The 16,242-nt window shown below is 42.7% G+C and overlaps 1 protein-coding gene across 1 annotated transcript; it reads left to right on the top strand.

The window, feature by feature from the left end:
- The first annotated feature begins 6,251 nt into the window (after positions 1-6,251).
- Positions 6,252-7,102, top strand: LOC109205141. Its single transcript, XM_019367817.1, has 2 exons — positions 6,252-6,645; positions 6,801-7,102. Exons 1-2 carry the CDS (start codon positions 6,252-6,254, stop codon positions 7,100-7,102), a joined length of 696 nt encoding a protein of 231 aa, XP_019223362.1.
- The last annotated feature ends 9,140 nt before the right edge of the window (positions 7,103-16,242 follow it).

Raw genomic sequence — 16,242 nt, forward strand, 5'->3', positions numbered from 1 at the left:
TTTTATGTTAGATGAACCATCAGCGAATAAAGTCCAAGTTCCTGGATTAGCTCCATTGAGCACCTGTAATTCTTTTTCTGCTTCTAATTGCATCCCTTGGCTAAAATCAGCCACGAAATTAGCTAACACTTGTGATTTTATAGCAGCTCTAGGTTGGTACGTGATTTCGTATTCACTTAACTCTATAGCCCACTTAGCCAACCTACCTGATAATTCATGCTTATGTAATATATTACGTAAAGGGTAGGCAGTTACTACAGCAATAGGATGACATTGAAAGTAAGGTCTTAATTTCCTAGATGCCATGATTAATGCAAGTGCAAGTTTTTCTTAACATGGAGAAACTACTGAAACATTTAAACATGTCTATGCTTTTGAAGAAGACATTATAGAGCACATTAGGTAAGGGTGCAGAAGTGAAAATCCTGACTTGGAATTTGAATAACTCATGAAATCATGCAATAAAAAATCCAGACTCAGCAAGCCAATTATGAACTGTGCTAACGAAAAAACTGTATGATTCCCAAATTCAACCCCACCCTTACCACCCTAAGCCACTATATATCACATTCCTACTTTTACACCAGATTATCCCCGATACTAACATGAAAAAATGAATTCCTCGAGCAGTACATTACATTGTTCGGGATCTGAAAGAAAGAAAAATGTNTTTTTTCAAATTCCTGAGTGCCTGTTGACATTCCTCATTCCATTCAAAATGATCCTGCTTCTTAAGGGCTGAGAAGAATTTAAAGCACTTCTCTGATGATTTAGAGATGAATCTTCCCAAGGTTGCAATCCTCCCTGTTAATCTTTGAACTTCTTTCTTGCTTGAACGTATATCAGGGATTTCTTTAATGGCCTTAATCTGTGCAGGATTTACCTCAGTACCACGGTTAGAAACAAGAAAACCTAAGATTACCTGATGCAACACCAAATGCACATTTTTCGAGATTTAACTTCATATTAAATATTCGCAAAATTTTAAACGTTTCAGTCAGATGCGATATATGATCTTCTGAGTGCTGAGTTTTAACAAGCATATCATCTATATAGACCTCCATAGTTTTTCCCAAATGCTCTTGAAACATTTTGGTAACTAACCTCTGATACGTTGCTCCTGCATTCTTTAGACCAAAGGGCATTACTTTATAACAATAAGTCCCCCTGTCTGTTATGAATGAAGTTTTTTCTTCATCTCCCGAATCCATTTTAATCTGATTATAACCTGAATATGCATCTAAAAAACTTAACAACTCATGCCATGCAGTAGCATCAATTAGTTGATCTATATGAGGTAATGGAAAAGAGTCTTTTGGACAAGCTTTGTTAAGATCTGTATAGTCTACACAGACTCGCCATTTACCGTTCTTTTTAGGTACCACAACAGTGTTGGCTAGCCACTCAGGATACTTTACCTCGCGAATAGACCCATTTTTTAACAATTTGTGTACCTCATCCTGAATCACCTAATTTTTGAAAGTGCCCTGCTTTCTTTTCTTTTGTTTGATAGGTGGATGAGATGGGTCTTCATTCAATTTATGAGTCATTACCTCCGGTGGTATACCAGTGATATCAAAATGGGACCAAGCAAAACAATCTGCGTTAGCTTTTAAAAATTCAATCAACTTACGTTTCATATCCGGGCTGAGATTGGCTCCTATATGCACTTTTCTTTCTGGCCAGTGTATAAACAAAACCACTGCCTCCAGCTCTTCTATCGTTGTTTTGATGTTTTCATTTTCTTCTGGTTCTTGAATGGAATCAGGCTTTGAATCCACATATGTTTGCCCTTGTTCAGTTGAGGTTGATGTTATGTTATCCTCAACTGGATTCTGTAATTGCTATTTCTCTTCACCCTTCGCACTTAAATTTTCCACGGCATTGATGCTCCTGGATGTCTGTTGGTCTCCCCTGATTTAACATATTCCCCATGGCGCTGGAAATTTAATGACTTGATGCAAAGTTGATGAAACAGCGTCCATGTCATGGATCCATGGCCTCCCAAGAATTATGTTGTAAGCCATTTCCATTTCTACTACCTGAAATTTTGTGTCTTTGACAACACCTTCTACGAATGTAGTAAGCATCACCTCCCCTTTCGTTACAACACTGGAATTGTCAAATCCTGACAAAGTATGTGCTTTTGGTACCAATTTATCTTCTGCTTGCATCTCGCGTAGTACTCGTACCAAAATAATGTTCACGGAACTACCTGGATCAATTAAAACTCATTTCACGTTAGTGTCATGTACAAGTAAAGATATTACCAGTGCGTCGTTATGTGGAGTTAATAGACCCTCGGCATATGCATCATCGAACATAATATTTTCTTCCTCCAACACATGTCGAAGCCGCTTCCCGTGGGTAATTGTACTTTGGAAATCTTGTTAGCTGCAGTATACGATACACCATTGATATCTTCACCCCCACTTATAACGTTGACAGTTCTTTTGGGAGAAGGTGGTTTTGGAGGCTCTTGCCTGTTCTTCATGTAAGCTTGTTTTCCCTTCTCACTGAACAGCTCAGTAAGATATCCTTGTTTCAGTAAATGATCAACTTCACCCTGCAAAAACCTGCAATCTGCCGTTTTATGCCCATGATCATTATGAAACTCGCACCAATGATCAGGGTTGCACCTGTTTGGATTCAATCTCATCTCCTTCGGCCATCGAACCTTATCTCCCATGCTTCTTAAAACAGCCACAAGTTCAGAAGTGCTCACGTTGAAATTATAACCGCCAAACCTTGCCTTTAGGCCTCTATCATCATCTCGCGATTCACATGTGCTTCAGTCATTCCCAAATCTAGATGATGAGCCTGACTCTCTATTCCTCAATCTATGATCGTACCTTTAATTGTCATGTTTTGACCGTGAGTCTCTTCCTGCAGGTCCCATGTATGGCTCGTACCTATTTTTACCGGACCTTTTTTCGTTTTCCGCCCGTCTTGAGCTTACCTTTTCTTCTTTTTGATGTCGTGAAATAATATCTTCTTCAATCCTCAACTTTGTGCTATATCTGTTGTAAATGTCATTCCATGTTGTAGCGGGGAATTCACGAAGGCTTTCCTTGAGTCGCCCCATAGCTTCTGAACACTTCTCATTCAAATTGCTTGTGAAAGCTATAGCTACCCAATATCAGGTACACGCGGCAATGTCATTCTTTCACACTGAAATATGTCCACAAATTCCTAAGCAATTCTGAGTCCCATTGCTTAATCTTAAAAATATCTTCCATTCTTTTTTCGACTTTTTGAGCTCCCGAGTGCGCTTTGATGAAAGAATCTGCAAGCTCAGCAAAAGAATTTATAGAATTTTCGGGTAAAAGAGAATACCATGTTAGTGCACCCTTAATGAGTGTTTCACCAAATTTCTTGACTAATACTGATTCAATCTCCTGCTTAGTCAAATCGTTGCCTTTTACACCTGTTGTGAATGCAGTCACGTGATCTCGTGGGTCTGTTGTTCCATCCTATTTTGGTGTATCAGGCATTTTGAATTTCTTTGGAATTGGAAGGGGAGCAACGTTTGGCTTCCAGGGCTGTTGAGAATACTTATCCATATCTACCCCTTTGATCACGGGTGGCACCCCGGGTATTTGCTCTATGCGGTCACTTTGCTCCTTGAGCTATTTCTGCAATGTTAGTACTAAGTTTTGTAAATCAGAATTAACTAAATTACCTGGTTCTCCCTCCTGTGATTCGCTGGGGGTTCCACCACTACCTGAATTAACGAGCCCGGAACGAGGGTTCTCCAGAGTGTTATTATTTGGAGTGGGTGTGGGTGGTGCAGCAGGTAATTGGCTAACAAAAGCCTGAAGAGCTTTATTGACTTGTGAGGCAATAAGTTTTTGCAAAGCCTCATCCATAGTTTCAACATTTTCGAATTGAGCCTGTCCATCTGTATGAGACCCATCAAGAGTGCCTTCACGAGACCGCCGTGGAGAGCCTCGTGGAGAAGGAATCAGTACGTTATTGTTCTGTGGATCTCCCTGAAGTTGCTGGGTTGTTTGATTTTCTTGGTTTCCTTGAATGTTGTCATTATTGTTCGACATAGTTGATGCAACAAGGAAAGTTAGGCTGAAATAAAATGGATTATCACATTCCAGGTAACGGAACCAATTTGTTTAACCAAAAAATAGAATTTTGACTAAAGCTATAATTTAGAAGAACACGGGTTACTGATAATCGCAAGAATGTATAAAAGAAAGTAATTTGGATAGCCAGAATATAATTAAATAAAGCAAGTAAACCAAATTATATTCAGATGATCTTTCATGTCCCTACAATTGTTCAGTCCTCCCCTTTTTATAGCTATTTTTGAGATATATGTCTTTCCTTTGTCATAATAAGGCCATTATGGGCAATTAATGACATTGAAAGCTACGTTACATAATCATTATATTCAAGACAGATTCTATAACGTTTACAGCATTTAAGGCTTATTAAATACTGTATTTGGACTCTCATGTGTTGTCAAATTCATTCCCTTGATTCTTCTTGACTCTTGAATTTAAATGCCTTGAATAGGTACGGGCGCCGGATCCCTTGAATGTCTGCCCGTGCCTCTTCCTTTGCCTTTGCTCGCATCCATTGCTACTCGTGCCTCATGGCTAGTTGAAATTCTTTGACCATTTGACCAGTCTACGTGTCACGACACGTCATCTCCATACTACTTTAATATGTAAACTCAATTTTCCCAATACACCGAGGTTGAAACTCAGTATGGTTTAGTGGCGAGGAGTCGCTCGAAGGGAAAGACCCATGCCGAGGTCGTGAAGAGAGCAATGACTGTAATTGTTAGAATGTTCCTCTAATTGTGAATAGGAATATTCAATTGAATATTTCCCCACATTGTACCTTTCTAGGGTTTTCTAAAGATATTCCTTATAAATAGAAAGAGAGAAGAAATAAAGAGGGGATTGGGTATCTTTGTAAAAAAAACATCTATTAAAGAGTTGACTATCTGAGATACACAAAAAGGTTATTTTGTCTCTCTTGTTTGGTTCCACCATATAACATTCTTCTTTAGCTCACAAGATCCAAGAGTGCATAACACTCCTCTCTTGTCTGCTGTCACGTGTTGTAGTCAGAGGAAGGAATCATCCAACTCATCCAACCTTTGGGTGACCAATTCCTTCTCATTGCATTTAAGGCCATTTATTGCATGTTTCTATCCTCGTATTGACGGTTAGTCATAGAGTATTAATTCAGCATTTGTCAACGTGAACACGGACTCGTACCGCCTAGATTAATTGATTTCGGATGTAGAATTATTACTTTTAACTTGGATTCATCCTTCATCTCTTTATTAATTGGTTTAACTAAAAGGGTTCAAACTTTTTAGTCAAACAATTTGGCGCCTTCTGTGGGGAGGTTCTAGTTAAAAAGTTTAGTTTTTTCTAGATCTAAAAAAAACAACAAAAGCTCTTTTTCCTTTTCTCATTTGCACAAGCTAACAATGCCTGGAAAAGGAGAGGAAAGACTGAAAACAATGATAGGTGTTACTACCAATCTCCAAGGCACCATCAATGAGACGGACAGGGAAGGTGAGGAGGATGCAACGCCGAGCGCCTCACCCAGGCAAAGCGATTTACCCCCTCCTAGTGGGAGTGTAATCGCTTCACATGAGACGGGGGCCTCTATGTCCACAACGGAAGAACCACCGCCCGCAGTGAGAAAGTTATTGGAGACGTGGTTGAGAAGCACCCTAAGCAGTATACTCGACAAATCCGCTCAAGGGGCGGGTAGGAACACCGTGCGAGTTGACACACCAATAACCATCAACGAGCAACACGCTCCTCCCCCAACAGGTAACCCTCACACCGTTATTGATGCAGGAAACGACGCCCTAGTAGCTGTTCTAAAGAAAATAGGAAAAATAGAGAATGAGAATAAAGCGCTCCGCGACCAAATGAGGGAGCATCAAGAAAGAGTTGATAAGATACCAGGCGCCCCGAAACTCCTGCCAAAATGGGACATCGGCCGGTTCGTGGAATAGCCATACAGCGAGGAGGCAGCCCTACATGCCATACCCAAAACTTTGAAAATGCCACCATACCTGAAAATATACGACGGCACAACAGACCCTAAAGACCATATCATCCATTATGTTAGGGCAGTAAAAGTCAATGACCTCTCGAAAGAGTAGTACCGTCGGTGTTGCTAAAGTAGTTCGGCGAAACCCTAACAGGGGAACCTTAACATGGTATTCACAGTTACCAGCCCATTCCATAATGACATTCGAAGAAATGGCCGACAAGTTCGTCAGCGCCCATGCCGGGGACAAGAAAGCAGAAGAGAGAGTGAATGACATATTCGCCATCAAACAATCACCCGGCGAAGGGCTCAGGGACTTCCTCGCCCGATGCAATAAAGTGAGAATGAGCCTACTGAATGTATCAAAAGGGATGGCAGTAGCGGCCTTTCAAAATGGGTTAAATAAGAGCGAGTCAAGGGTGACCAGAAAGTTATTAAGCAGACTTATAAAGTACCCTCTCACCACCTGGGAAGAAATCCACAATGCTTACTGTGCCGAGGTCAGGGCAGATGAAGATGACCTCAATGGTCCGACCCAACGACTGACAACAGTCCAAATGGAATCAAGGAAAGATCATCGGAATGACAGCCAAAGAGATCACGCAGGCCCACGCCTCAATTGGGAAAGGCACCAACCGTACTACAGAGTGACCATCCCGCTATCTCCCCGCTAAGCCGAAGGGGCTTCCTGGCCACAAACCAAAATGAAAGATGTATGCCTTCACTATTATCTGCTCACAATTTTTTTATGTCTCCTTCAGAAATAGTTTACGCCCTGGAGAAGCTCGGTCCAAAGGTGAAATGGCCACAAAAGATGAAGTCGGACCCAAATTCTAGAAAGTCGAACACCCTCTGCGAGTTCCATCAGGAACGCGGCCACAAGATCGTGGAATGCATAGCCCTACGACAAGAAGTAGTGAACATGCGCCACCAAGGACACTTAAGAGAGTTGATGAGCGATCGAGGGAGAGCCAATTTTGCCCGTGGACGGGAACCACATCTAGGCCCCCAAAGCCACCTCCCCCGCCTGTACCATCCAAATGATCATCGGCGGAAGCGATGAAGCAACAATCAACCAGGTCAAGTTCACCACCACACACAAATTGAAGCGGTCGATCACCCATGAACGGTACGATGACCTCGAAGACAGTATCATCTTTGATAAGTCAGATACCCACGGTTTGACCTTTCTTCATTTCGATGCTCTTGTTATTACTTTACGAATTTCAGATACTGACGTAAAAGGAATCATGGTAGATGACGGGAGCGGCGCATGTATTATCCACCCCCGAGTTCACACAAAAATGAGACTCGAGGATAAGATAGTGCTACGCTGCATTACACTAATAGGTTTTAACAATGCAGTTGAACGAACATCCGAAGAGATAATATTGCCCGTTCTGGCCGGGGGCGTCACCCTGGAAACAACATTCCATGTCATGAACCAAGACACAACCTACAACGCCATTATAGGATGACCCTGGATACATGCCATGAGGGCCATCCCGTCCAGTTTATATAAAGTCATCAAGTTCCCTACCCTATGGGGAATATTCAGCATCCGCAGTGAGCAGGGCATAGCTCAAGAATGCTACTGCATCGCCCAATTGCACATACACTCAACAATTAGGAGAAGAAGGCTCAGGAGCATAGAAATTACCGAAGTCAGAGCGATTCCGACCAACAAACAGACGTTGTCAGAGACCCCGACGTTTTGGAAGCCACAGAGTCAATAGTGGAAGATCTTGATCCCGTCCAGCTGAACGAAAGCAACTACAATAAAAAAGCCTATATCGGCCAGAAATTCACAAAAACCGGTAAATTCCATAAATTATTAACTGACAATGCCGATCTGTTTGCTTTCTCCCATGCAGATATGCCAGGTATCCCGAAAGACATTGCAACACACAAGCTGAATGTCAATCTACTCTACCCACCGGTACGACAAATAAGACGAAAGTTCAATGCGACAATCAACGAGGTCGTCCACGAAGAGGTAGAAAAATTGCTCGCCAACGGTTCCATTCGAGAGTCAAAATACCCCCAATGGGTCACTAACGTGGTCATGGTAAAAAAGAAAAATGAGAAATGGCGCATGTGCGTAGACTTAACGGACCTAAACAAGGCCTGCCCGAAAGACTCCTTCCCGTTGCCTCACATCGATCAACTCATCGACGCAACAACAGGACATGAGCTATTAAGCTTCTTGGACGCGTATTAAGGCTACAATCAAATCCTCATGGAGGAGGAAGACCAAGAAAAAAACCACCTTCATCACCCACCAAGGGACGTACTGCTATAAAGTTATGCCATTCAGGTTGAAAAATGCAGGAACGACCTACCAAAGGCAGGTCACCAAAATGTTCAAAGAGCAACTCGGCAAAACAATGGAAGTCTATATAGATGACATGATAGTCAAATCCAAAAGAAAAGAGGACCACATAGACCACCTAAGGGAAGCCTTCGACATACTCAGACGATACGACATGAAGTTGACCCCCGAGAAGTGTGCTTTCGACGTCTCTTAATCTACCTGGACGTGTTCAACATCACAGTAAGCGTAGTCCTGGTCCGCGAAAACAAAGGTACGCAGTCTCCAATCTATTACATTAGAAAAAACCATGGTCGATACCGAAACGAGGTACCCCCACCTCGAAAAACTAGCCTTGGCATTAGTCGTCGCTTCACGAAAGCTGAGACCCTATTTCCAATGCAACCCCATCTCGATGGTCACGGCCTTTCCCCTAAGAAGCATCTTACATAAACTCGAGTTGTCGGGTAGACTAGCCAAGTGGGCCATCGAATTAAGCAAGCACGATATAACATATTAGCCTCGAACGGCGATAAAGTCGCACGTACTTGCCACGGTCGTCGACTTCAGCACCAAAATATTACTCGAGGTCGAGCAAGAAGCAACCTGTACCACTCCCAAGTTACACGACCTATGGGTCCTGTACACCGATGGTGCCTCCAACGCGGCAGGGTCCTGATTGGGACTCGTGCTCAAGGTCCCAATAGGTGAAGTCATTCGCCAGTCCATACAGTGTCCCGACATGACTAACAATGAGGCCGAGTATGAGGCCGTAATTGCAGGACTAAACTAGCTCTCAAGTATGGAGCACGGCGAGTCATCCTCCGATGTGACTCACAACTCGTCGTCAACCAAGTCACAGGGACTTTCCAAATAAAAGAACAAAGGCTACAAAAATATCAAACAGAAATTCATAAGCTACTTCCCAAGTTCGACGAGTTCCAACTCGACCAGGTACCCCGAGCACAAAACATCGAAGCAGATGGCCTTGCCAAATTGGCAGTGGCTACCAAGAACATAAGCGGAAAAGAAAACTTGGTCACCCTCCTCCATTCGACGATAGACCAAATTGAGGTACGCACTATAAACTTGACTTAGGACTGGCGCAACCATATTATGTCATATATACAGGACGGGTTGCTCCCACCCGACAAAAAGGAAGTCAAGAAGCTCCGAATGCAGGCAGCTTGATACATCATCATCAACCATGAGCTATACAAAAGAATGTTCGACGGTCCCTTGGAGAAACGCCTAAGGACAAACCAAACTAAACGTGTCCTTGAAGAAGTACATGAAGGCCATTGCGGAGCACTTACCGGTAATCGAGCCCTCATTAGATGCCTCATACAGGGCGGCTATTACTGGTCCACCATGAAAAAAGAAGTTGCCGACTACGTTTGGAAGTGTGAACAATGCCAAAAATATGCTGCAATGATTCCCCAGGCGGGCGAGCACCTTCACTCCGTCACATCACCTTGGGCATTCATCAAGTGGGGGATGCACATCGTCGGACCCCTCCCATCGGGACGAGGTAATATATAATTTTTTTTTGTTTTAACTGACTATTTTTCCAAGTGGGTAGAAGCAGGTGCATTCTCCCAAATATGCGAACAAGAAGTTATCACATTCATATGGAGAAATATATGCCGCTTCGGCATCCCCAAAGAAATCAGTTGTGACAAGGCACCCCAGTTCACCGGAAAAAAGACTGCCAAATTCTTCGAGAAATGGCACACCAAGCGAATACTCTCCACGCCATATCACCCCGCTGGCAATGGCCAGGCGGAATCCTCCAACAAAATAATAGTGAACATCATGAAGAAGAAGCTTGAGGACACCAAGGGACGGTGGCCGGAAAAGCTGCCAGAATTGCTATGGGCGTACCGCACCACGCCCAAAACAAGCACAGGAGAAACACCATATTCACTAGTCTACGATACTGACACAGTGATAACAGTCGAAGTCGGGGAGCCAAGTTTAAGATACTCCAACGAGAGTGGAACAAGTAACGATGATAGCAGAAAACAAGACCTCGATGAAACAGATGAGCGAAGAGACATGGCCTACTTAAGAATGATAGCTCAAAAACAACAAGCAAATAGGTACTACAACAAAAAAGCCAAAGTCAGACCACTCAAGGTAGAGGATTATGTGCTCAAAGCCAAAACACAAGCAAGCAAAGACCCACGAGAAGGTAAACTGGGAAATTGGGACGGACCATACAAAATCACAGCAACAACAAACAAAGGGTCATTCCAACTAGAAACAATGGAGGGAAAACTACTACCAAACAATTGGAACGTCGCCCCCCTCAAATACTTCAACTTCTGAAGACGGACGTCCCCCAAGTCGTACTTTTTTTCCCTCACCCGAGTTTTGTCCCAATTGGGTTTTTGCGGGGAGGTTTTTAATGAGGCGACGAAGGAGGTGTCTCAGAGTTTAGGTGTTTAGTTCATTCCCCGCCTATTGACTACTTCTCTAGGCCGAGTGATGAAGGGACTAGATAGATTGGGACTCCTCGAATGTATGTACAGCCCAAAAAGGGATGTAATATTCTCCAATGAATAAACAAAGCAGTATTTCTTACACCTCCACCAAATTTGCACATCATGCCAACGCAAGGGGAACTTACATTCGACCTTGTTCAAATCATTATACATTCGACCTCATTTGAATCATTATACATTCGACCTCGTTCGAATCATTCTAAATTTGACCTCGTTCGAATCATTATACATTCAACCTCATTCGAATCATTATACATTCAAGCTCATTCGAATCATGCTATATTCGACCACGTTCGAATCATTATACATTCGACCTCGTTCGAGTCATTCTACATTCGGCCTCGTTTGAACCATTAGACATTCGACCTCATTTGAATCATTATACATTTGACCTCGTTCAAATCATTATATGTTCGACCTCGTTCGAATCATTATACGTTCGACCTCGTTCGAATCATTATACGTTTGACCTCGTTCGAATTAACATACATTCAACCTCGCTCGAACTAACTTACCTTCGACCTCGTTCGAAGTAAACCGAAAGTGAGGGACTTTCTTGCAAAAGAACTCACAACAAAAAGAAAGAGAAAGAAGAGCCAGAAATAAACAACTATTTCAATCATTTCTTTCCAATACATTTTTTATAAAGGGCTGTTAAGACGCCCCCACAAAAACAGCAAAACACAAAAAAGCAAAAACTAAGTACAAAGACTTCATGATGCACCATCACCAACATACTCATCGTCGTACCAAGGGTCGGAGGCAAGCCTATCCAAGGCGTCTTCATCATCGTCTCCCCGGGCATACCGGGATCATAACCACAAGTGTCACGAGCTGCACGTGCCTTAACACAAACATCCTCAAATTCAGCCTCGGAAATCTTCCCGGCCACCTTCAGAGACCTATATATTTCAAGTTGGGCCTCAACATGAACCCACATTTCATAAACCTCCTGTGACACACCGGGAGCAACAGAAGTATGAGAAGTGGATGGCTGAGCCTGCACCTGTGCCTTCTCGGCCCGTAGGGCGACAACTTTCTCATTCAGCTAAGACAACTCCACCTCCAAACCCCCAATCCTCTCCTCAAATCTCGCTTCTTAAGCACTGAAGTTTCTACCTCAGTAGCTTGCTTAGATATGCAAACCTGAAGGGCGTCCCTTAGGGCTACCACCTCTACCACCGCGATCATTCTGGCTTTCTCGGCTCGACCCAACTTGTCAACCCGGGTACTCAACTCATCCTGCAAGTAAGTGACCCTTGTTTTGCTCTGCTCGAGCTCAACATGTAAAGACGCCACCCGCGCCTGAAGGTCAGTATTTTCGGTCGTCATTCCCTTGCTCACCTTGAGCTCATCCTCCTTAGCATTCAATGCCTCCTCAAGAACATTGCATCTGTCGATGGCCCTCATAAGATCTTCGTCTTTCTCCCTCAACTCCTCCTCTTTCTGCTTGAGCCCATCACGGAGCGCCTGGAATTGGCTGTCCTGGTTAAGAACGTCAACTAGCGTCTAGTGCTTAGAGCGATAATCTTTGTACTTGGACACCACCTTCTTGAAGATGACTGTCGTTCGCTCATCCCGCCGATCACACTCAATCTCCATGATGAGGGTCTGACATATAAGAAGATAGGTCAACGGAAGCAAATTACATGTATGAAATTAATTAACCTGAAATGGGAAAAGCAAACTCACTCGCAAGGCCATGCCAGATATACCCAACGACATATCCGCATCCCTCAGCGTCTGTAGCATCCTATTCTCAGAATCCGCACACAGAGGAGCAAAGGCCGGTACCACCCGTTCCGAGTTGGCCAAGAGATCGTAATCCACGGGAATGACTATGTGCCGATTAGGCCTCTCCATCCTTATCTCCACTCGGGTGTACCTCTCCTCAAAAGCCCGACCTCTTCAGGGTTGATGTCAGAGCCCGACCCATCATCCTCCACGAGGATAGCTCTATCCCTTTCATCCGTGGATGATGAGCCGACCCCGACTATTCATGTGGGTTCCCCTCTGACATGAGTCCCTTCAACCTCTAACGACCCTCCTTCTAAGACGAGAGCCGGCGTGGGAACATCCTCAATACCCAGTAAGGGCGCAACCTTCGTATTCAAAACATTATGCCTTTCCAACTCGGCATCAGCAGCGTCGACACTTCCAATCACCACCTTCCGCCTTTTACTCGATAATGCCTCCCCCTCATCAGGAGACGACTCGTCGACCAGGTGCAGGACGCGGAACTAAATCATGACTACCGTAAAATAGGTTGTGGCACGAACTAAACCCGCAAAGATGAACATGTCTTGAACTTCTCTCTAATACCACCGGTTAGGACCAAAATAATCACGTGTCATGCGGAAGCTAGTAAAGCAAACCTTGAACGACGATAAATCAGACAACATAAGAGAAATATACCAAAAGAGATATAAGCATTTAACGTGGTTTGGTCAATTGACCTACGTCTGCGGCAGAGATAAGCAATCTACTATATAAAAGAGAGTACAAAATATCGAGAGAACAACCTCACGAAGAGGCAAACACAAATGCCACACTAACAGTTGTCCCGTAAAGTTCTCCCCCTAAACACGACTATCAAACCCCAGATGGCTACATTGTGGATGCTACTGAATGAGAAGGAAGGATCCTCAATATATAGAAGTCTAAAACCTTTTCCTACAAGAAAAGGGACTATCCAAATATAGGAGATTTATAATTTTCTTCTACAAAAAGGAGAATCCAATTATAGTAAATATGTTGTCCTTTCCTTCAAGAGATAGGAATACCAATTATGATAAGAAAATCAGGACAAACACCTAACAATTTTTCTCGTATCAATTTCTGTGTACAATTTAAAAATATAATGGTTATCTTAGTTTCTCTTGATACCATTCAGTAAATATTGATATTTTAGCTATAAATGTCACGTAAGCATTGTTATTAGCATGCCTCATTTCTTAATTATGTAAAATAATAAGAAGTTTTAATATAACACATGTATGGGTCAAAATTAGGTCTAGCTTAGCGAATGCACACGGACGAGCTGAGGCCGAGTGTTTAACCAAAAAATGGAATTTTGACTAAAGCTATAATTTAGAAGAACACGGGTTACTGATAATCGCAAGAATGTATAAATGAAAGTAATTTGGATAGCCAGAATATAATTAAATAAAACAAGTAAACCAAAGTATATTCAAATGATCTTTCGTGTCCCTACAATTATTTAGTCCTCCCCTTTTTATAGCTATTTTTGAGATATATGTCTTGCCTTTGTCATAATAAGGCCATTATGGGCAATTAGTGACATTGAAAGCTACGTTACATTATCATTATAGTCAAGACAGATTCTATAATGTTTTTAGCATTTAAGGATTATTAAATACTGTATTTGGACTCTCATGTGTTGTCAAATTCATTCCCTTGATTCTTCTTGATTCTTGAATTTAAATGCCTTGAATAGGTACGGGCACCGAATCCCTTGAATGTCTGCCCGTGCCTCTTCCTTTACCTTTGCTCGCATCCATTGCTACTCGTGCCTCATGGCTAGTTGAAATTCTTTGACCATTTGACCAGTCTATATGTCACGACACGTCATCTCCATACTACTTTAATATGTAAACTCAATTTTTCCAATACAGATAGTCCCCCCACTTGCCATTTATTCATCAATTGAATATTTGGGAAGTGGATTTCATTAAAACAGGAATTTTTGTCACCATTAATGCTGTGACAGAATTGACGCTTCAATTGTCACTTCCATTTAATGTGTTTCACACGTGTCACCTTCCTATTTGTTCTGCAGTTTTGCAGCACTTTTTTAGGCTTTCTTTTCGGCTTCCCTATTTACGAAGTGTCAGTTATCATTATTATGGTCCTTCCATCATTGCACTTTTTCCTTTGACGGTTGCTCATCAGTATAAATATAACATCTTTCTTTGTCTTTACCTCATAAAGTTTACTGAACACTTTATTTCTCAAATCTCTGTTTGTTTCTTCCTCGTATCATCCTTTTTCATTATGTCTTCATCGAACCCTAACCCTAGAAGGGCTTCCATTGTTGATATCCTCCCTAATGCTCTTAGTAGAGGCAGAAGGGGAGGTAGGCACCGTAGTTCGGGATCTGCACGAGACTCTTCTGTTTTATCTCCTAGTTCTGGTCCTTCTTCTAGAACCAGAGGTTCCCTTTCTCAAAAATCTTTCTCTAGGGGTAAAGAACCTTCTGAACCACTACGTGAACCTTTAGTAGAAGAGATAGTCCCTACGGAATTGTCTTTTTATCATGACAGGGAATCTCTTAGGAATCAGGTTTCTACTTTAGATCGTGCTGATGCTTTTCCCACTCAGATTACAGAAATTTTGGCTCCTGTAGTTCGCAAAAATTGCCATTGGAGTGATGACTTTCCTATTATCATTCCTAACCCAAATCAGAGAATCACTTCTTACTTGATGGGGTTTTCTTTTGTTTATACATACCCTTTCACCTTAGGGTTCAAACCAGCTATTGACCCAGTCATTCTTGATTTTTGTCGTTCCTTCGGTGTTTGCTTGGGTCTGGGTAGACAGATTACTGAAGACCGCACCAATGGATAGGAGGTCTTGGAAGACACTTTCTAACCGTTTTGGTTGGAAAGTAAAGACTCATGGTAAGAGCTTCTTATTTTGTTTCGTCTTTCATGCATATGTTTCTCTTTATGGCTAAAATTTCAATCCACCTTTTTATCAGGATTTGCTATTCGAGGAGTTACTGCCAAGGCACTTGCGGCCTCTCGTGCCTCTTCGGGTACCCGTATCTCCTTGGAAAGGGCTCAAGAAATAGTCTTGAGTTCTTCGTCGAAGAGAAAAGCCATTGAAGAAGAAGATTCCGAAGAAGAGGAAGATGGAGGCTCTTTGGTGACAAGGCCTCGAGCTCGAAGACGCATAATTTTCGATGACGAAGCAGAGGCATCTCCCCGTCATTTCGTTCCTCTTACTGTGTCTATTGAAGCACCGGTGATAATTCCTGACGATGATGTTGACCCTGGTGATACTCATGAATCCAATTAACAGCTTTTTATTAGCGGTTTTGATAGTGGAAGTTTAGGGAATGTTTTAGATGAAACACCCCTAGCTTGTTTTTCAACTCCCGTGCCTGCAATTCCTTCATTGCCACCCCCACATGTTACTGTTCCTTCCTCAACTATTCTTACCTCGACTGTTCTTACCTCGACTGTTCTGACCTCTTCTACCACTCCCTCTTTGACAATTCCACCTCCAATCGTTCATCATACTGAGGTGGGTTCTTCAAGTAGAAGTGCCGCTATGAGGAGGGTGGTTATTGAAGTTCCTGCTGAGAGAAGCCTTTTGAGGAAATCAGGTCAGGCAAATGTATGGTTGGAGCCTTTGATTGGC

Source organism: Nicotiana attenuata, unplaced genomic scaffold, assembly GCF_001879085.1.
Source record: "Nicotiana attenuata strain UT unplaced genomic scaffold, NIATTr2, whole genome shotgun sequence".
Taxonomy (NCBI): Eukaryota; Viridiplantae; Streptophyta; class Magnoliopsida; order Solanales; family Solanaceae; genus Nicotiana; species Nicotiana attenuata.